Here is a 24,000-nt window from a genome sequence, read left to right as displayed (position 1 = left end):
AGAACCCTGCCGAGAGTATAGAGCTGGTCCACAGTTCCACGACCAGGACGAAAACCACACTGTTCCTCCTGAATCCGAGGTTCGACTATCCGACGTAGCCTCCTCTCCAGTACACCTGAATAAACCTTACCGGGAAGGCTGAGGAGTGTGATCCCACGATAGTTGGAACACACCCTCCGGTCCCCCTTTTTGAAGAGAGGAACCACCACCCCGGTCTGCCAATCCAGAGGTACCGCCCCCGATGTCCACGCGATGCTGCAAAGTCTTGTCAACCAAGACAGCCCCACAGCATCCAGAGCCTTAAGGAACTCCGGGCGGATCTCGTCCACCCCTGGGGCCTTGCCACCGAGGAGCTTTTTAACTACCTCAGCGACCTCAGCCCCAGAAATAGGAGAGTCCACCACAGATTCCCCAGGCACTGCTTCCTCATAGGAAGACGTGTTGGTGGGATTGAGGAGGTCTTCGAAGTATTCCTTCCACCTGTCCACAACATCCGCAGTCGAGGTCAGCAGAACACCATCCGCACCATACACGGTGTTGATAGTGCACTGCTTCCCCTTCCTGAGGCGGCGGACGGTGGTCCAGAATCGCTTCGAAGCCCACCGGAAGTCGTTTTCCATAGCTTCCCCGAACTCTTCCCATGTCCGAGTTTTTGCCTCCGCGACCGCTGAAGCTGCACACCGCTTGGCCTGTCGGTACCTGTCCACTGCCTCCGGAGTCCTATGAGTCAAAAGGACCCGATAGGACTCCTTCTTCAGCTTGACGGCATCCCTCACCGCTGGTGTCCACCAGGGGGTTTTAGGATTTCCGCCCCGACAGGCACCAACTACCTTGCGGCCACAGCTCCGATCTGCCGCCTCGACAATAGAGGTGCGGAACATGGTCCACTCGGACTCAATGTCCAGCACCTCCCTCGTGACATGTTCAAAGTTTTTCCGGAGGTGGGAATTGAAACTTTGTCTGACAGGAGACTCTGCCAGACGTTCCCAGCAGACCCTCACAATGCGTTTGGGCCTCCCAGGTCTGTCCGGCATCCTCCCCCACCATCGCAGCCAACTCACCACCAGGTGGTGATCGGTAGAAAGCTCCGCCCCTCTCTTCACCCGAGTGTCCATAACATGAGGCCGCAAATCCGATGACACAACTACAAAGTCGATCATGGAACTGCGGCCTAGGGTGTCCTGGTGCCAAGTGCACATATGGACACCCTTATGTTTGAACATGGTGTTCGTTATGGACAAACTGTGACGAGCACAAAAGTCCAATAACAAAACACCACTCGGGTTCAGATCCGGGCGGCCATTCTTCCCAATCACGCCTCTCCAGGTTTCACTGTCGTTGCCAACGTGAGCGTTGAAGTCTCCCAGTAGGACAAGGGAATCACCCGGGGGAGCACCTTCCAGTACTCCCTCGAGCGTTCCCAAAAAGGGTGGGTACTCTGAACTGCTGTTTGGTGCATAAGCACAAACAACAGTCAGGACCCGTCCCCCCACCCGAAGGCGGAGGGAGGCTACCCTTTCGTCCACCGGGTTAAACTCCAACGTACAGGCTTTGAGTCGGGGGGAAACAAGAATTGCCACCCCAGCCCGTCGCCTCTCACTGCCGGCAACGCCAGAGTGGAAAAGGGTCCAATCCCTCTCGAGAGAAGTGGTTCCAGAGCCCTTGCTGTGCGTCGAAGTGAGTCCGACTATATCCAGCCGGAATTTCTCGACTTCGCGCACTAGCTCAGGCTCTTTCCCCCCCAGTGACGTGACGTTCCACGTCCCAAGAGCTAGCTTCTGTAGCCGAGGATCGGACCGCCAAGTGCCCTGCCTTCGGCTGTCGCCCAGCTCACAATGCACCCGACCTCTATGGCCCCTGCTATGGGTGGTGAGCCCATTGGAGGGGTGACCCACGTTGCCTCTTCGGGCTGTGCCCGGCCGGGCCCCATGGGAACAGGCCCGACCACCAGGCGCTCGCCATCGTGCCCCACCTCCGGGCCTGGCTCCAGAGGGGGGCCCCGGTGACCCGCGTCCGGGCGAGGGAAATCTGGGTCCATGATGTTTCTTCTTCATATAGGTCTTCGAGCACTGACTGTGCTGCACCACATTAATTTAGTAGCATTATGGTGCACTTAGTCATTCAAAAAGCTCGCGTCAAATGACCAATGAAGAGACGAGCTGAAGAGATGTTTGTCTGGTCTTGTACAGTGCTTCTTACATTTAAAACAGTCACGCACAGTGGTTTCATATCACAACTTTCTCCGCTCTAATAAGGTGCTCTGTCGGGGTGTCATTAAATCCTGCGAACAATCACGACGCCGGAGGTGTTGTCGAGGGTTAGGATCGCGGAGAATGAGATGCTGATAATCAACCTGGTTCTTGAGAAGAAACCCTATAATTTTCCAAGGGCCTACAAGCAATCTGAATGCGCGATGTAAATTGGACATTCATGCACAGTACTATGAATACGCAAGATGGATAATAACTATTCAGAGATTTCACCCTTTGGAAGATGCTTTTTTTCTATTATTTCGCGTTGCGATGTTCTGGTGAACCTATTGTTTCTACAGTAGCATGCAGTCCATCCGCAAAGTATTCACAGCGCGTCACTTTTTCCACATTTGGTTGCAGCCTTGTTCCAAAATGAAATAAATACATTTTTGTCCTTAAAATTCTCCACACAACACACCGTAATGACAACTTGAAAATGTTGTTTTTAGAGATAGTTTGCAAATGTATTTAAAATAGGAAACCAAGAAATCACATGTAAAGACTCAGCAGGCACAACACATTGATGCAACGTTGATTATACGTACATGTCGTTTAAAACAGTGTTCCTCAAACTTTTTGTATCCGCTTAATAATTTGTCCCGCAGCCCGGTGGGGTGGGGGTGGTGTAGGGGGGGGACTCCTTTTTTTTATTTTTTTCTTTGTCATGTAAAAGGGACGTTTTTGTCATGAAAAAGGGAGGTTTTTGTGGTTGGTGCACTAATTGTAAGTGTATATTGTATATATTATGTTGATTTAATAAAAAAAAAAAAAAAAAAATTTGTTTTTTGTTTTGTTTTTTTATAAAAATGAATAAAAAATTATTCTGCGCCCCGGTACTAATCGGGCCACGGCCGGTACCGCGGCCCGGTGGTTGGAGACCACTGGTTTAAAACTTACTTTGAAACAACGTTGCAAACTAGTTGTACTTCTAAATTGAGGCAACATTGGTGTCTAACGTTAGCTCCACGTTGGATCCACGTTCGTAGGGAAATTACCATATTTCAATGGTCAAAACAACGTCACAACCGGACATTGAATAAATGTTGTCAAAAAGCATGTTGTTTCCACATTGTATTCATGTTGTAGAATATTGGTTAGAAAATGACCAAATTTGAATGGTCTAATCAACGCCAGAACCCAACATTTATTAAATGTTGTTAAAAAGCATGTTGTTTCAACGTTGTATTTGCATTGTAGAATATTGGTTGGGAAATTACAAAATTTCAATGGTCAAACAAAGGCCACAATCTGACATTGAATAAACATCAAAAAGCATGTTGTTTCAACAATTTATTTGTGTTGTAGAATATTGGTTAGAAAATTACAAAATTTCAATGGTCTAATCAACCCCGGAACCCAACATTGATTAAATGTTGTCAAAAAGCATGTTGTTTAACATTGTATTTGTGTAGTACAATATTGGTTGGGAAATGACCAAATGTTAATGGTCGAATCGACGTCACAACCTGACATTGAATAAATGTCAAAAAGCATGTTATTTCAACATTGTATTAGTGTTGTAAAATATTGGGTGGAAAATGACCAAATTTCAATGGTCTAATCAACGCCAGAACCCCAACATTGATTAAATGTTGTCAAAAAGCATGTTATTTCCACATTGTATTTGTGTTGTAGACTATTGGTTATAAAATGACCAAATTTGAATGGTCTAACCAACGCCAGAACCCAACATTTATTAAATGTTGTCAAAAAGCATATTGTTTAAACATTGTATTTGTATTGTAGAATATTGGTTGGGAAATGACCAAATTTCAATGGTCAAACAAACGCCACAATCTGACATTGAATAAATATCAAAAAGCATGTTGTTTCAACGTTGTATTTGTGTTGTAGAATATTGGTTATAAAATTACAAAATTTCAATGGTCTAATCAACCCCGGAACCCAACATTGATTAAATGTTGTCAAAAAAGCATGTTATTTCCAAATTGTATTTGTGTTGTAGACTATTAGTTAGAAAAATACCAAATTTGAATGGTCTAATTAACGCCAGAACCCAACATCTATTAAATGTTGTCAAAAAGCATGTTGTTTCAACATTGTATTTGCATTGTAGAATATTGGTTGGGAAATGACCAAATTTCAATAGTCAAACAAACGTCACAATCTGACATTGAATAAACATCAAAAAGCATGTTGTTTCAACGTTGTATTTGTGTTGTAGAATATTGGTTATAAAATTACAAAATTTTAATGGTCTAATCAACCCCGGAACCCAACATTGATTAAATGTGGTCAAAAAGCATGTTGTTTTAACATTGTATTTGTGTAGTACAATATTGGTTGGGAAATCACCAAATTTTAATGGTCGAATCGATGTCACAACCTGACATTGAATAAATGTCAAAAAGCATGTTATTTCAACATTGTATTAGTGTTGTAAAATAATTGTTGGAAAATGACCAAATTTCAATGGTTTAATCAACGCCAGAACCCCAACATTGATTAAATGTTGCCACAAAGCATGTTATTTCCACGTTGTATTTGCATTGTAGAATAATGGTTGGGAAATAACCCAATTTCAATGGTCAAACAAACGACACAACCTGACATTGAATAAACATCAAAAAGCATGTTGTTTCAACGTTGGATTTGTGTTGTACAAACCCTGTTTCCATATGAATTGGGAAATTGTGTTAGATGTAAATATAAACGGCATGCAATGATTTGCAAATCCTTTTCAACCCATATTCGATTGAATGCACTACAAAGACAAGATATTTGATGTTCAAACTCATTAACTTTATTTTGTTTTGCAAATAATAATTAACTTAGAATGTCATGGCTGCAACATGTGCCAAAGTAGTTGGGAAAGGACATGTTCACCACTCTGTTACATCATCTTTTCTTTTAACAACACTCAATAAACGTTTGGGAACTGAGAAAACTAATTGTTGAAGCTTTGAAAGTGGAATTCTTTCCCATTCTTTTTTTATGTAGAGCTTCAGTCTTTCAACAGTCCGGGGTCTCCGCTGTCTTATTTTACGCTTCATAATGCGCCACACATTTTCAATGGGAGACAGGTCTGGACTGCACGCGGGCCAGGAAAGTACCCGCACTCTTTTTTTTACAAAGCCACGCTGTTGTAACACTTGTCTTGGTGAAATAAGCAGGGGCGTCCATGATAACGTTGCTTGGATGACAACATATGTTGCTCCAAAACCTGTATGTACATTTCAGCATTAATGGTGCCTTCACAGATGTGTAAGTTACCCATGCTTTGGGCGCTAATACACCCCCATACCATCACAGATGCTGCATTTTGAACTTTGCGCCTATTACAATCCAAATGGTTATTTCCCTCTTTGTTCTGGAGGACCCCACATCTTCTGTTTCCAAATATAATTTGAAATCTGGACTCGTCAGACCACAGAACACCTTTCCACTTTGCATCAGTCCATCTTAGGTGAGCTCAGGCCCAGCCAAGCCGGCGGCGTTTCTGGATATTGTTGATCAATGGGTTTGGCTTTGCATGGTAGAGTTTTAACTCGCACTTACAGATGTAGCGACCAACTGTAGTTACTGAAAGTGGTTTTATGAAGTGTTTCTGAGCCCATGTGCAGATATCCATTACACACTGATGTCTTTTTTTGATGCACTACCGCCTGAGGTATCTAAAGTCAGTAATATCATCGCTTATGTGCAGTGATTTCTCCAGATTTTCTGAACTTTTTGATGATTTTACGGACCGTATATGTTAAAATCCAAAATTCCTTGCAATAGCTCGTTGAGAAATGTTGTTCTAAAACTATTTGACAATTTGCTTACAAAGTGGTGACCCTCACCCCATCCTTGTTTGTGAATTACTTAGCATTTCATGGAAACTGCTTTTATACACAATCATGGCACCCAACTGTTCCCAATTAGCCTGCACACCTGTGGGAAGTTCCATATAAGTGTTTGATGAGCATTCCTCAACTTTATCGGTATTTATTGCCACCTTTACCAACTTCTTTGTCACGTATTGCTGGCATCAAATTCTAAAGTTAATGATTATTTGCAAAAAAAAAAAGTTTATCAGTTTGAACATCAAATATGTTGTCTTTGTAGCATATTCAACTGAATATGGGTTGAAAATGATTTGCAAATTATTGTATTACGTTTATATTTACATCCAACGCAATTTCCCAACTCATATATAAACGGGGTTGTAGAATATTGGTTAGAAAATTACCAAAATTCAATGGTCTAATCAACCTCGGAACCCAAAATGTATTAAATGTGGTCAAAAAGCATGTTGTTTTAACATTGTATATGTGTAGTACAATATTGATTGGGAAAAGACCAAATTTCAATGGTCGAATCAATGTCACAACCTGACATTGAATAAACATCAAAAAGTATGTTGTTTTAACATTGTATTTGTGTAGTAGAATACTGGTTGGGAATTGACAAAATTTCAATGGTCTAATCAACGCCAGAACCCCGACATTGATTTAATGTTGTCAAAAAGCACGTTCTTTCAACATTTTATTTTTGTTGTATAATATTGGTTGGGAAATGACCAAATTCCATCCATCCATCTATTTTCTACTGCTTATCCCTTTCGGGGTCGCGAGGGGTTCACTGGAGCCTATCTCAGCCGCATTCGGGCGGTAGGCGGGATACATAATGCCACCTCATCGCAAATTTCAATGGTCAAATCAACTTCACAACCTTACATTGGATAAACGTCAACAAGCATGGTGTTCCAACGTTGTATTTGTGTTGTAGAATATTGGTTGGAAAATTACCAAAATCCAATGGTTTAATCAATCACAGAACCCAACATTCGTTAAATGTTGGCAAAAAGCATGTTGTTTCAACACTAGGTATGAGTTGCTCAAGGTCAGGACGTTATTCAACAATTTCTAAACATTGTTTCAATGTCTTGTGCCTGCTGGGTAAATATTCACAGCCTTTGCCATGAACCTCAAAAGTGAGATGAGGTGCAACCTGTTTCAATTGATCATCCTTGAGATATTCTTACAGCTTAATTGGAGTATACCTGGGGTGAATTCAGTTAATTGGACATGATTTGAAAAGACACACACCTGTCAAGTGCAATGCACAAACCAAGAACGAAGGTCCCATCATCCGTACATGGAAAAAGCTTGGAACGACTAGGACTTTTGGAGCTGGATGGCCGTCTAAACTTAACAATCGGGAAAGAAGGGCCCGAGTCAGTGAGGTGACCAAGATCCCCATGGTCACTCTGTCAGAGCTACAGCATTTATCTGTGGAGAGAGGGGAACCTTCCAAAAGGACAACCATCCCTGCAGTAATTCACCAACTAAAGCCTGTATGCTAGATTGGCCATTTCTTGTAAAAAGTTTGCCAAAATGCACCTGAAAGACTCTCAGACCATGAACAACTAAATTCTCTGGTCTGATGAGACAAAGATTGAAGTCTTTAGCATGCATGTTTGGAAGAAACCACATACCGCTCATCACCAGGTCAACACCATCCCTACAGTGAAGCATGGTGGTGGCAACATCATGCTATGGGGATGTTTTCCAGTGGCAGGAACTGGGAGACCAGTTAGGATGGAGGGAAATATGAATGCAGCAATGTACAGAGACACCCTGGAAGAACACCCTAAGCACAGAGCCAATCGATCAAAGGAATGGCTTCTGGACAACTCAGTAAATGTCTTTGAGTGGCCCAGCTAGAGCCCAGACCTAAATCTGAGTGAATATCTCTGGAAAGATCTGAAAATGCACCGACGCTACCCATCCAACCTGATTGAGCTTGAGGGGTGCTGCAAAGAGGAATAGTTGAAACTGTCCAAAGATTGCATTCAAAAAGACTTCAGGTTTTAATTTCTGCCGACGGTGCATCAACAAAGTATTGAGCAAAGGCTGTCAATACCTATGTACATGTGTTTTTCACATTGTCATTGTAGGTTATTGTGTCTAGAATTTTGAGGGAAAAAAATAACAATGTGGAAAAAAAGTGAATACTTTGCGGATGGACTGTAATTGTCACCTAAATTTGTGACTGGTAAAGGGAGGATAACTTTTTTTCTCCTTCGCGTGGTCGTTTCATCTCCAATAAAGCTCACCAATTTGTTTTCAATCTTCGATTTATGTCACAGTGTGGTTGTTTGAAGCAGAGAAATACAATTCCCTCGTGGCCTCAAATAGGGAAAGAGAGACATCCTGCCACCTCTGGCTCCTCGCATGTCCGTCATCTCTTTCTCCCAAAAGACTGAGATACTTTTCCGAACGGGGGTCGTGTAGTCCTGGTACCATTTGACTCCGGGTGCCATGGTAACGCTTCCTGCACTGGCTTATTTTGATGAGTATTGCCTAGGGCTGTGAATCTCTGGGCACCGCACGATTCAACTTGATTCTTGGGAGTAACTATTTGATTCAGAATTTATTATCGATTCAGAATAGATTCTTGATTCAAAATCAATACTTTTATGATAATATTGAGTGCCAGTTCTATGATCAACACTGATTAATTGTTTAATATTACAGTAAAAGAAAACTGGTTTTGTCGAACAAAATGCTACCAAAACATTTAATAAAGTTAAATACAAATAAGGCAACAAGAGAAGTATCCAGTTGTGATCAAAATTATTTAATCCCCACACAATTTTGGTGTTTTAGCAAGTTGGACATTTATTCCGTATTTTGTTTATAGTCATATCAAATTAAGATGTGTCAAATAGACAAATGCAACTTAAATTGTAACACTGTATTTTACAAAATACCAAAAAAGGACATTTTTGTTAATATCTCATTGACAAAATTATTCAACCCCCTAGTTACATGCATCTTTAGTACTTAGTAGAACACCCTTTGGCAGTAATAACATAACCCAACACAAGCTTCTTGCAACGATCTACAAGTATTTTAGCCCATTCCTATTGGGCAAAGGCCTCCAGTTCATTCATATTCTTGGGCTTGCGTGCTGCAACTGCCTTCTTCAAGTCCCACCACAGGTTTTCTATAGGATTTAAGTCTGGCGACACAGAGGCTATGTCATCCCTACAAGCCTGTTTTGCAGGTTTCCCTGCTCTTCAGGGGATTTTATAGTAACATAGGCTCCAGCAACCTCCGCGACCTCAAAAGGGATATGCGGTAGAAAATAGATGCATATCTAATAAAATCCTCTGAAAAGCAGGGAAACCTGCGACACAGGCGATTTTATAATAAAATATATAATAAAATCCGCTGAAAAGCAGGGAAACATAAAACACAGGCTTGTAGGGATGAAATAGCCTCTGTGTTTTTTCCTGACCTAACGTATATTCCGCTCTACCCAGGTATTGAGCAATGTTTAACGGATAAACCACTATAACCTTGACTATATATATACATATATATATAAATATATTCTGAGCGCAATGATGTCCCATTATCAACTGGAAAATGCATTTTTAAACAATATGATTTGCCTGAGCGGCTAGGAGACACCGAGAGTAGCAAGCAGTAGAAAATGGATTACAAAGGACCGATTATAAAAAATTAAAATCCATCCATCCATCCATCCATTTTCTACCGCTTATTCCCTTTCGGGGTCGCGGGGGGCGCTGGCGCCTATCTTAGCTACAATCGGGCGGAAGGCGGGGTACACCCTGGACAAGTCGCCACCTCATCGCAGGGCCAACACAGATAGACAGACAACATTCACACACTAGGGCCAATTTAGTGTTGCCAATCAACCTATCCCCAGGTGCATGTCTTTGGAAGTGGGAGGAAGCCGGAGTACCCGGAGGGAACCCACGCAGAATACAAAAATAAAATTCAAATTCAAATATTTTAACTAGGGCCTTCCCGCGGGCTGGATTTTGGACACTGGCGGGCTGTATCTGGCCCACGGGCCATAGTTTGGGGACCCCTGCTGTAGAGCACTTCGCATTGCATTTTTTAACGTATAAAAAGCACTCTATGAATTAAGTTTGATTTGTGTGACCATGCACATGTTACTTTAAAACCACCCTTTAAAGTTGTACCTACTTATTTAGTGTAATAGCTAATATGACAGTTAGTATGCCGAAATATGATGGGAAGAACAATGTACTTATTATGCATGACAGCAAAATGTGTTATTAGCATTAGAAATGTTTAATCCTTTCACTAGGTAATGGAAATAAATGAATAGAAAAATGTGGTAATGATTTGTCTCCTTCATTTACAGGAATCTTCTGGACAAAGACACATTCTCAAAGTCAGATCCATGTGAGTTGTGACTGTATTCTCTTTTTATATTGTTTAAAAAAAGCTTGACATGATCTCTCTCCCACTTCACTGGTCGGCTTTCACACCGTGATTTTTGGGAAATCTTTTTGTCCATCTCTAAACCCCAAAGCTGTTAGTTCACTGTAGTGGAGATAACCTCCACAACACACACACACACACACACACACACACACACACACACACACACACACACACACACACACACACACACACACACACATACACACACACACACACACACACACACACACGCACACCCACACACACACACACACACACACACACACACACACTGAATTGATTCATCATTTAGAGACAGCCTCCGTTTGATTGATTACTGACTATTTCCTCTGTCCGTCTTTCATGTTATCCTTCTTTCACAATATTTTCTCCTCCTCTCTGCTTATCTTGTCCTGCCTCACAGTGTGTGTCCTCTACACCCAAGGCGTGGAGACCAAACAATGGAGAGAGGTAAGTGCATTCCTTCCTTTATCGCTATTTGAAAATAACACGGACCCTCGACGGTTGAACACAGCATAGCTCATACATAATGGACCCCGAGTTATTTTTGAGGGTGCAATGTGTTTCCTCAGTCACACACAACTTCGCCGGTCATCGGACTTCACGCATACCTCACAAGATGTTGTTGTTTTTTTCTTTTTCTTGGTCTTTTAGTCGCTTTTTTGTGCCCTCAAGCGACGAGTACAAAGTGCGGTACACCAAAAATAAAGGAAGTACACATCTTCAAAGAAGTAAAATTACGTCACCATACACATTGGGCCCGATATCCTAAGATTACAAAACGCTAAACAACTTGTGCAAACAAAAATACATTGAATGTGGGCGTGTTTCTGGTGATCTATTAAGACTGTGTGTACAATTGATGACAAGTGGAAAACTCCCTTGGTGCAGACCGGGCTTTTTTCCAGGCTATAGAGCGGTATATAAGCCGCACCCACCACATTTTAGAAAAGAAAAAATGTTTCCAGGTATCAGCCACACCTGACTATAAGCCGCAGATCTATATATATGTTGTGAAATGAGATATTTATAAACGTTTATTTAAATACGTGTAACACAGCAGTAAAACGGCTGATCAAACAAAACAGAAGTCATCGTCATGGACCCGCTGACTGTGTAAGCGAGCTTTCTGATCAGCTAATGCCATATTGGACCAAAAATACAAAAAAAAAATCTGTCTGGTGCCGCAAAAAGTAAAACAACCTTATGTAAGTGTTATAATGAAGTCAACACATTAAGTAAGTGTCTCAGAGGGGGGTGGAGGATTGGTCGTGGGGGATGTGAGATTTAAAAAAAAAAAATTTTCCTTGTCATGAAAAAGGGAGGTTTTTGTCATGAAAAATGGAGGGTTTTTGGGTTGGTGCACAAATTGAAAGTGTATCTTGTTTTTTTTTCATGTTGATTTAATAAAAAAAAAAAAAAAATTAAATTAAAATAAATAACAAAAAATTATTCTGCGGCCCGGTACGAATCGGAATACATCTAATCATAGCTCTTTAAAGGCGTACATTGAAAGAGGAGTGGATGTAAGTTATGAATAAGAGCTAATCGGATGTTTTTTCTTGCGTGGAAGTTGTGCCATTAGTTGCTCAAAATTTGCAGGGATTGTTTGAATTTCAATCAATTGGCGCGATTGTTTTGGAGAGACTGTTTTTATGACAATTAACAGTTTGCTAAAACATTTCCTCCACAGTTCAAGGCTTATGGTGATGGCAGTTTGATAATGGAACAGTTTACTTTTCCCATTCACATTATATCTTATGAAATCTGGTTTCAAATCTAAGGTTAACCAACAAGACACCACCCCAAATGGAGGCGTTAGAGAACTTTGGGTTTTTGTTCACGAGTGGGGGAAGAAGAAGCTAAGCTTCATCAGTGCTCATGAGCTTTGGGTTATGACCAAAAGGACAAGATCACGGGTACAAGTGGCCGAAATGAGTTTCCTTGGTGAGAAACCCTTCTCTTAGAGATAAAGTGAGAAGCTCTGTCATTCGGGAGAAGCTCAGAATGAAGCCGCTGCTTCTCCACATCGAGAGGTGCCAGATGAGGTAGTTTGGTCAGAATGCCCCCTGGAGGCGTCTTTAGGGAACATCCGCAAAGGTAGAAGACCCCGGGGAAGACCCAGGACACGTTGGAGGGACTATGTCTCCCAGCTGGTCTGGGAACACCTCAGGATCCTTTGGGAAGAGTTACAAAGAAGCTCGGCAGAGGAAAGTCTGGGCTTCTCTGCTAAGGCTGCGAATGAATGGACGTAATGGTTAACCAAATAACAAATCTTCATTTATCCCTAACCCAACTGTGTTCAACCGTAGAGGTTTCACTGTAATGATATCATACTGCATACTAAATGGAATAAACACACTAATTAAGAGTTTCGCTACATCTCAAAATAAAGAGAATTAGGGGTTGAGTAGAGTTGTTTTTGTTTTTATGTAAAAGTGCCATACAAATAAAGTTTGATTTGATGATTGGATTTGTCAGTCATAAATAAAGTATTAAGCCGGGTCACCAGTCCAATAACAGACTTAGCGGTCTGAAAAAAAGGATGCATTAACTCTTTTCTAAGTGGTTTTGGCACAGTCATTAACTTTCTCGCTTGTTGTCCTGATTGGACTGTAATGGATGTGACAGACAGAACCGTCAATCACCTTCCAATTTCCCTGCGTTGGTTACTTTCATCAGATGCATGAAAAAAGGCAGAAATCAAAAACATCGCTTAGTGCACAGGAGGACTATCACGAAAATACACATAACATGAGATTAACAACTTTCTTGAAACCAAGCGAGGGTTGTCCAGATACCAATATTTTGGTAATGGTACCGGCGTTTCGGGCTTTTATAGCTTCAACATTATTTTTTTTAAGCCAAAATGCGTCCATTCTCCCTGTTTTTGAATCTCCACTCTGTTTCTGCTTGCAAGTGCTTGTTTTACCAACAATGTCACGATGTGACGACAACATGCAGTTATGTCCGAAAAAAATGTAACGGTATTTTTCAGAGGCATTATAGTAATGTTTTTTTTTTTAATTAGTGCAGTGGTACTTCATTAGTATCGGTATATTGAACAACCCATCAGTGTATGTAGAAACTGTCAGGCTTGCCCCTGACAGTTTGTCTATGTTTTAGATTTTTCCTCTGCATTTGTCTGTTTCCTGTGTTTAGTATTTCCTGTCTTTTAGTTCCTGTCAAGTGCTCTTAATTTGTCAGCTTCCTGTCTTGTTCCCTGAGTGCTGCGTTCCTCCTCAGTTTGTTTTGTATTTCCTGTCTAGTGCTCTTATTTTGTCAGCTTCCTGTCTTGTTCCCTGAGTGCTGTGTTCCCCTTCAGCTGCGGCTGATTGGCATCTGGCCACACCTCTTGCCAATCAGCCGGCTCCTATTTGTACCTCTTTTTGTCTTGTGTCAGTTGCTGGATCATTGTATTGTCTTGTCGATGTCACGTCTAGTCGCTCTTGTGATATGTTATCGCTCCTGTCGTGTCATACCTTGTCTTTGCAGCGTAGCGGTAAGCTATATTCAGTTGATGTTTGTAGCTTACTGTTTTTTGTTCCCTGCTTCCATTTTATTTTTCATTATACAAGTATGACTTCTGTTTGCCAGTTCTCTACCCGCTAGCTTCTACGCTAAGCTCCTATTTGTTATTTTCTAGCTCCCAGGCTAGCTCCTTTTGTTTGATTACCCGCCTCGTGCGCGCTTTGTGTTTGTACCCTTTTGGTTTTGTTTTTGTCTTAGTATTTAATTAAATCATGTTTTCACATTCCATGCCTGCCTCCATCTCTGCATCTTGGGGTTCGACACCAAATAACTCTGACAGAAACGTCATACCCAATATTTTTTGACTACAAAAGTAGGTTTACTGTAAAAAAAATGTATGAATCTGAATAGTTTCTAAGATATAAGCCCGTGTGGGTTGTTGAAAATAATAGTAACATAGGCAAGTACATATTGTATGTATTTATACCATCAGATGACCCTCATACGCCTGCTTGTGTGTTTACTCGCTGAGAACAGATGGCTGTGTGGGCTGCTTGTCAGATGTTGCAGGATGACTGTTGGAGACTGCACTGCATATGTCTTTGTTCAATGCATATACAGTATATGTTCCATAAGGGCATTCCATCCAAATGATAATTACCTATAACTTTCTAATACAATTAAACACTCTGGGGAGACTCACCGTTGCTTTAAGGTACTCAGCGCAATTAATAAGGAGCTAAATAATGGATGGATCTTTATTGTCATTGCGCAAGTACAACAATCTTTCAATTCTAGCACAAAGCCAGTCAAGATGAGATACAAATTGTGCAAGATTATTATATAAAATGTTATAATTACAGGAACAGGAAAGTTGATGTGCCGCCAATTACAAGGCCCTGTAAAAGGTTGGAAATAGGTAGACACGTTACTATCCTCACTTCACTGCATCGGCCTTTAAGATAGAAACATTTAAGGACATTATTTACAGGTGGAGATAAACCTTGGCATCTGTAATGTTGCTGTTTTCAGCAAGCGACCAGATAAAGAAAGATAGAAGATAATTGTTGATGGGAATGGAGAATAGTCTATTGTTGTTGTTGTCTATTTTTGTTGGGCTGCGGGCGCCCTGTGGAGAGCAGCCGAGAAAATATCGATTTCTCAGAGGTACTCAGTTTCAATACACTTTTCCACCACTTTTGACAAGTTATGACGATATCAAAAAAACAGACAAAGTCTGGAGCAAAAGTCATAGAGAAGCTTCTCAAACATAAAATATTTGACAAAAATTGTGACTTCTTACGGTCTAAAAAAGTAAATTAAAAGATGTAAGGCTTTTCTTCCAATGTTGAAAAAGGCTCTGGTAGGGCTGGGCGATATATCGATATACACGATATATCACGGGTTTGTCTCTGTGCGATATAGAAAATGACTATATCCAGATATTCAAGTATACATTCTCACGCAGTTGCTTTTAGCTGCGGGCATCACATTACAGGCTCTTCTCGCTCTTTCCTGTCGCTCCTTCTCACAGACAGCAAGCGCACCTTCTAACATACGTCACATACTGTCATGTCATACGTCACGTCATACGTCACATACACGCCCTCCCGGAGCAGAAAAGTAGCGGCATGGCTAACGTTAGCTGAGATGCTAGCAGAGCCGTGCGAGTGGTAATACGAGAGAAAGAAGGTTCGAATGAAGGAAGAAGTAATTCCCAAGAAAAACAGCAGGGGGTCCATCGTCTGGCGGTGGTTTGGCTTCAAGTGGGAATAAGTCGAACAGACAACCACAATAAGTCAAGCATGCGGCAAAAGCTTTGCTATAAAAAGTAGCATTACCGCTAATATCATTTGAAAACTCACCCGTTAGAGAATGAAGAGTGCTTATTCCGCATGTCAACATCTCTGTTCGGTGCCACACGCCCACACCATCAAAATGCCGAGGCAAACATTTCCAAATAGTTTTCAAGAAGACGAGGCTTGCTTTTAGAAATCCGTGTGTCAGGCACCACTGCAATCACACAATGATCACTCACATCATTTGGAAAAACACCAGATGCAACAAATTTAAAGGGCATATTTGTTAGAATTAAGTCAATGAGTGTAGCTTTTCGAGGGCATTTAGGATTAGGTCTTGTAGGGGAGTTAATCAATTATATTAAATTTTGAGATTCATACTGTACTTTCAAAGAGTCGGACACAGATGTGAGCCTGTCCCAGTTCAAATCACCAACCATCATTATTTCATTGTATTTCAGTTGAGACAGAAGCTTCACAAGAGTAGATAGGGAATTACTAGGGAGAGATGGAAGCCTATAACACCCCACTACCATAATGTGGTGATTTCTAGTTAATTCAATTTCAAGTGCTAACAATTCAAGTTCTTTGCTTACTAATTTAGAGAGCACTAATTTAACATCAAACCTCTGCTTAATATATATGACCACTCCACCACCTTTTCTTAGTCGGTCAGTACGATATTTAAGTGTGTATCAAACTGGTAGCCCTTCACATTAATCAGTACCCAAGAAGTAGCTCTTGGTTACAAAAAGATTGGTGACCCCTGCTCTAAGAGAATCCTCAGTTTTCCTAATGTTTTCCAATGTTGTAAAAATGTGTAGAAAAAACACTTCAACATTTCTGTCAACGAAGATTTGCGTCAGCCTGCAACACCTAGTCATGTTAATAGTTATGTTAATATAGCTGTTTTTTAAATATTTTATTGTGTTGTTTTCTATCTTTATCACTAATATTTCTACAATTTTTCTCCCAATGTTATGTTTTTAATAACGTTGTATTGTTTTCTATTTTAATCATTAATATTTATATTATTTTATTCTCAATGTCATGTTTTAAATAACTTAGTAATATAATTTTTTTATTAAGCACCCACCGCAACCCCAGAAGGGACATGCGGTTCAAAATGGATGGGTGGATGGATGATTCTTATTTAATTTTTTACTATATATATATATATATATATATATATATATATATATATATATATATATATATATATATATATATATATATATACAAACCCCGTTTCCATATGAATTGGGAAATTTTGTTAGATGTAAACATAAACGGAATACAATAATTTTAAGATCATTTTCAACCCATATTCAATTGAATGCACTACAAAGACAATATATTTGATGTTCAAACTCTTTTTTGGAAATTATAATTAACTTACAATTTCATGGCTGCAACACGTGCCAAAGTAGTTGGGAAAGGGCATGTTCTGTGTTGCATCACCTTTTCTTTTAACAACACTCAATAAAGGTTTGGGAACTGAGGAAACTAATTTTTCAAGCTTTGAAAGTATAATTCTTTCCCATTCTTGTTTTGTGTAGAGTTTCAGTCGTTCGACAGTCCGGGGTCTCCGCTGTCGTATTTTACGTTTCATAATACGCCACACATTTTCGATGGGAGACAGGTCTGGACTGCAGGCGGCCCAGGAAAGTACCCGCGCTCTTTTTTTTACAAAGCCATGCTGTTGTGACACGTGCTGAATGTGGCTTGGCGTTGTCTTGCTGAAATAAGCAGCGGCGTCCATGAAAAGGACGGCGCTTAGATGGCAGCATATGTTGTTCCAAAACCTGTATGTACCTTTCAGGATTATTGGTGCCTTCACAGATGTGTACGTTACCCATGCCTTGGGCACTAATGCACCTCCAAACCATCACAGATGCTTGTTTTAAAATTTTGCGTCGATAACTGTCTGTATGGTTCGTTTCCCCTTTGGTCCAGATGACACGATGTCGAATTTTTCCAAAATTGGGGGTCCTTTTTTTTTCTTTTTTTCTTTTTTTTTTTCTTTGTCATGAAAAAGGGAGGTTTTTGTGGTTGGTGTACTAATTGTAAGTGTATATTGTGTTTTTTATGTCGATTTTAATTAAAAAAAAAAAAAAATATATATATATATTTTTTTTTATAAAAATTAATCAAAAATTCTTCTGCGGCCCGGTACCAATCGGGCCACGGCCCGGTCGCGGCCCGGTGGTTGGGGACCACTGCCCTAAGATATGAGCCCTCCTTAAAGGCAACATTTGGTTTGACCTTAAAAAGTGTAATACATACAAATTTATTCAACACTTAATTCAGGCAGAAACTATGTAGATTATTCATAAAAAAAAGTAAACAAAAAAAAAAAAAAAAAACAATGCAGTGAAGCTGCGATATTTTAAGAGTAATGTATCAAGGCATGACTGTAATGAACCATGCTACAGCTCTTAAAACACAAATTGTGGCATGCCTGACTAATGCAATCACTCTATGACTCTCATACATGATGATAACCATTTTCCATTATAGAATTTAATACAGATAAATAAGCCAAGTCAAAACTGACAACACGCACCCATTTGTGCGTGAAGTAAAAAGGTATCATTGAAAAATCATTAGTGGCGTCATCTCGGTTGTGGAAGCCTCCCCAAAGTATTCTTGAAGGGTCATACATATTTTCTATATTAAAATGACTTCCTTGTGATCTACATAACATGTAATGGTGGTTCTTCGGTCCAAATTACCTGTAATGTTTTACAAACCATCTTCAAGGATGCACTGATTTGTGGGCGGTGTTATTTACATGCCTCCACTTTGACAGTGTCTTTTCATCGTACGGCCATGTTGTAGTTTTTAGCGCTTCCAAATGGAGTCTACTGACAGAAGTTAGAACAATACGCTACTTTGTTTTAGAAATGGCAACATGTCCATGTACGTCTGCCAGTCCGCCTCATAAGAAGAGGATAGGGAAAAAGAAAGCGCTTATTGACTCCAATGTCTGACTCGTGCAAAGATCTTCTGGTAAAATTACCATGTATGCAGGCATATATGCATTCATCCATCCATCTTCTTCCGCTTATCTGAGGTCGGGTCGCGGGGGCAGCAGCCTAAGCAGGGAAGCCCAGACTTTCCTCTCCCCAGCCAGTTCGTCCAGCTCTTCCTGGGGTTTCCCGAAGCGTTCCCAGGCCATCCGGGAGACACAGTCTTCCCAACGTGTCCTGGGTTTTCCCCGTGGCCTCATACCGGTTGGAAGTGCCCTAAACACCTCCCAAGGGAGGCGTTCGGGTGGCATCCTGACCAGATGGCCGGACCACATCATTTGGCTCCTATCGATGTAGAGGAGCAGGGGGTTTACTTTGAGCTCCTCCCGGATGGCAGAGCTATCTCTAAGGGAGAGCCCCGCCACACGGCGGAGGAAACTCATTTCGGCCGCTTGTACCCGTGATCTTGTCCTTTCGCTCATAACCCAAAGGTCATGACCATAGGTGAGGATGGGAACATAGATCGGCTGGTAAATTGAGAGCTTTGCCTTCCGGCTCAGCTCTTTCTTCACCACAACAGATCGATATAGCGTCCGCATTACTGAATATACTGCACCGATCCGATTGTCGATCTCACGATACACTCTTCCCTTACTCGTGAACAAGACTCCTAGGTACTTGAACTCCTCTACTTGGTGCAGGGTCTCCTCCCCAACTCGGAGATGGCACTCCACCCTTTTCCGGGCGAGAACCATGGACTTGCTGATTCTCATCCCGGTCACTTCACACTCGGCTGTGAACCGATCCAGTGAGAGCTGAAGATTCTGGCCAGATGAAGCCATCAAGAACACATCATCTGCAAAAAACAGAGACTTAATCTTGTGGCCACCAAATCGGATCCCTTCAACACCTTGACTGGGTCTAGAAATTCTGTCCATAAAAGTTATGAACAGAATCGGTGACAAAGGACAGCCTTGTCGGAGTCCAACCCTCACTGGAAACGTGTCCGACTTACTGCTGGCAATGCGGACCAAGCTCTGACACTGATCGTACAGGGAGCAAACCACCACTATAAGACAGTCCGATACCCCATACTCTCTGAGCATTCCCCACAGGACTTCCCGAGGGACACGGTCGAATGCCTTCCCCAAGTCCCCAAAGCACATGTAGACTGTTTGGGCAGACTCCCATGCACCCTCAAGGACCCTGCCGAGAGTATAGAGCTAGTCCACAGTTCCACGATAAGGACCACTTCCCTGTTTTTTTTTTTTAATTAAGTATTGTGGTGTGGAAGGACGGGAGTCGGAGGAGGAGTGTCAAGAGATTGAGCAATTTTTTTTTTAAAAACATTAATACTTTGTTTTCTTAGCAGCAATCAAGCAGTCTCTCGACATCCGACACAACACCGGAAATGTGTCCCGTGAAAACAATAGTCTTGGTTTTAAACATTTTGTCCTGATAGAAGTTTTTATATTTTTTTCGACAGATTTCCTCTTTTGTACCCAAAGGGTGCTCACATGCCTGTATGTAGAAATATCCGCTGACGTCACACTTGGGAAAAACGTCGCAAATGGAGCAAATTCCAAACCATCTCGTTTGGAGGACGTATGAGGGAAGGCATTGTTGTTTTATAAAGAACTCCGCCATGACATGATGGTTTGATTCCTAATGTTCAAGACTTTTGCAAATCCCAAATGCACAACAACAGGTACCAATACGTAAGACAGATTAGTTTTGCATGATAGGTACAATTTAAGCTCGCCCTATTTCATTCTGTGTTGTTTTATTGCTCGTATTCCGAGAAAGGAAAAGCAGTGGTGGTCAACCAAGCCAGGATGTTTGTTGTACAGCAAACAACTATCTGAGTACAAAAGATGCTTAAATCTTCCTGCAAAATGAATATAAGAGCAAAAAATCAAATTATGCAAAGGAATAGATCCCCATACTTTATCAAGCAAAGATTTGTGGATTGATATCAAGGATTGGTACGTTGGTCGCGTTCCCAGAAATATTAAACAATCTGGTGCTCCAGACATCATTCTACATGACAAAACAAATGAAAACTTGGACAAGCATGGAGGTCTACAACTTATTTGTGTGTGTCTGGGTCAAGGAAAATGGTATCAAGACTCTCCCGGATAAATACGCCTAGTTTTTGCTTGGGTAATATTGTATCTCATGATTTTACTTCATGTTTACTGCCATGTCTGTTGTTGTTGTTGCACGCGCCGTATACGAGTAGCATGTTTTCCCCCGTCTTTATCAAAATATAACTATAGATGTCAACATTGCTGAAAGATTCAGTTATCATTGTTTATCAAAATTTAACTATAAGTGTCAACATTGTGTACGTGCTGAAAGATTAATTTATGATTGTCTATCAAAATGCAACTAAAGATGTCAACATTGTGTATGTTCTAAAAGATTAATTTATGATTGTTGTCTTTGGTAAAAACTTAACTCTTTTAGGGTTTGCTGACATTTGATTTCTTTTGATTAGGATCACTGAGTTGCTGCTTTTCAAAACACTCGCAGTAGGGCTGGGCGATTTATCGATATACTCGATATATCGCAGGTTTGTCTCTGTGCGATATAGAAAATGACTATATTGTGATATTCAAGTATACGTTCTCACGCAGTTGATTTTAGCTGCGGGCATTAAACTGCATGTGTTTCTCCCTCTTTTTTTTATCCCTCCTTCACACAGAGACCTAAAACAAGCGCACCTTCTTACATACATCACACACTATCACGTGTGCAACGTCACACGCTAAGGCGGAGCAGAGAGGTAGCGACATGGTAACGTTAGCTGTGATGCTAGCGGAGTGGTGCGAGTGGTAATACAAGAGAAAGAAAGTGTGAATCTGAATGTTTTAATGTAGACACATAGAATCATCATACTGCCGTGATTATATGCATCAAGTGTTCATTCAAGGCTAAGGAAAAATATCGAGATATATATCGTGTATCGCGATATGGCCTAAAAATATCGAGATATTAATAAAAGGCAATATCGCCTAGCCCTAACTCGTTGCCAACATGTGTTTAAGGAATACAAATAATATCAAGATAATATTTGGGAAATAATAAATATTAAAGGCATATCAAATAAACCCTTAAAGGGGAACATTATCAAACCTATGCAAGCGTCAATATATACCTTGATGTTGCAGAAAAAAGACCATGTATTTTTTTAACCAATTTCCGTACTCTAAATGGGTGAATTTTGGCAAATTAAACACCTTTCTCTTTATCGGTCTTTTAGCGATGACGTCAGAATGTGACGTCACCGAGGTAATACACCCGCCATTTTCATTTTCAAAACATTACAATCACTGGGTCTCAGCTCTGTTATTTTCCGTTTTTTCGACTATTTTTTGGAACCTTGGAGACATCATGCCTCGTCGGTGTGTTGTCGGCGGATGTAACGACACTAACAGAGAGGGATTCAAGTTGCACCACTGGCAAGAAATCTGCCGCCAGACCCCCATTGAATTTGCCAGAGTGTCTGCACATTTTACCGGCGATGCTAAGACAGACATGGCACAGAGATGTATGGATAACCTGCAGATGCATTTGCAACGATTAAGTCAACGAAATCACAAAGTTGAGTTTTGTTGATGTTGTTGACTTATGTGCTAATCAGACTAATTTGGTCACGGCATGACTGCCAGCTAATCGATGCTAACATGCTACGCTAATCGATGCTAACATGCAATTTACGCTAGCTGTATGTACATTTGAAACCAGATACCCACATTTAATGCGAAACAAACACTTACCAATCGACGGATTTAAGTTGCTCCAGTGTCACAAGATGCGAAAGTCCTGATTGTTTGGTCCGCACATTTTACCAGCGATGCTAATAAGGCAGCCATGCTATGGGCCACTTCATTAGGTACACCCATGCTATGGCCGAATAGCGTCAATAGCTATTCGCTCAATAGCTTCAATTTCTTCTTCAATTTCGTTTTCGCTATCTGCCTCCATACTCCGACCACCTGTTTCAATACATGCATAATGTGTTGAATTGTTTAAACCGCTGAAATCCGAGTCTGAATCTGAGCTAATGTCGCTATATCTTGCTGTAGTAACCTTCATGTTGTTTGTATTGGCACCCTGGACAGTCGCATCGCAAATAGTGAAAATCAAGAACTTTAAAGCTTTTTTTAGGGATATTCCGGGAAGTGAAACATTTTGAAAAAAACTTCAAAAAATAAAACAAGCCACTGAGAACTGATTTTTATTGTTTTTAACCCTTTTGAAATGTTGATAATGTTCCCCTTTAACGGAGTGATCACGGCGAACTTGTGCATTCTTCGACTCTGCTCCGGTAGACTGGAGTGTGAGATGCTTTTCTGGTCGTCATTTTGTAAAATCTCACACTCTTTTGCCCTTTTTGATGACCTCTCAAGGAACTATGAAGAAACGTTTATCCTTTTTGGAATTTGAACGGTTAGTACAGCTGAAAACAACGCAAGCGTAGGGCATTTTTTCTCCAAGAAAGGCTAAATGGTGCTGAGTACCCATTGAGAACAGAGCTAGCTTGACCACCACACATATTTAATGGGATGTGACATGACGTATGCTAACAAGTTCAGTACAAAGTGGCCAGCATTTTATTTTCACTCATAAAATAACCTGTCACCATAAATCTGTCAGTTTTATAGCGTAAGGCGCTGTCGAGAGAGCATCGTTATCCCTTCCACCCATATAGAATCCACATTTTCCCCTTCCAGCATGTGTCAGGTCCTTTGGTGCAGTGGTTCTCAACGTTTTTTCAGTGCTGTACCCCCTTTGAAAATGTTTTTAATTCAAGTACCCCCTAATCAGAACAAAGCATTTTTGGTTGAAAAAAAGAGATAAAGAAGTAAAATACAGCACTATGTCATCAGTTTCTGATTTATTAAATTGTATAACAGTGCAAAATATTGCTCATTTGTAGTGGTCTTTCTTGAACTGTTTGGAAAAAAACATATAAAATTAACTAAAAACTTGTTGAAAAATAAGCAAGTTTTTCAATTATAAATAAAGATTTCTACACATAGAAGTAATCATCAACTTAAAGTGCCCTCTTTAGGAATTGTAATAGAGATCCAACTGGATTCATGAACTTAATTCTACACATTTCTTCACAAAAAAAGAAATCTTTAACATCAATATTTATGAAACATGTCCACCAAAAATCTAGCTGTCAACACTGAATATTTTATTGTTGTATTTATTTTCACAATTTATGATCTTACATTCATATTTTGTTGAAGTATTAATC

General features: G+C 40.7%; 1 protein-coding gene across 2 annotated transcripts in view; it reads left to right on the top strand.

The window, feature by feature from the left end:
- The window catches only part of cpne5b (copine Vb), a 437,932-nt gene that overhangs the window by 75,622 nt on the left and 338,310 nt on the right, over positions 1–24,000 (top strand). For both annotated transcript variants that reach the window (XM_061922666.1, XM_061922665.1), the window contains exons 2-3: positions 10,404–10,444; positions 10,890–10,936. In XM_061922666.1, coding sequence (XP_061778650.1) covers positions 10,404–10,444; positions 10,890–10,936 — 88 coding nt within the window. The remainder of the gene's footprint in view (positions 1–10,403; positions 10,445–10,889; positions 10,937–24,000) is intronic.

This window comes from Nerophis ophidion, linkage group LG16 (assembly GCF_033978795.1).
Source record: "Nerophis ophidion isolate RoL-2023_Sa linkage group LG16, RoL_Noph_v1.0, whole genome shotgun sequence".
In the NCBI taxonomy this organism is placed as follows: Eukaryota; Metazoa; Chordata; class Actinopteri; order Syngnathiformes; family Syngnathidae; genus Nerophis; species Nerophis ophidion.
This window is presented reverse-complemented; position numbering and strand designations above follow the sequence as displayed.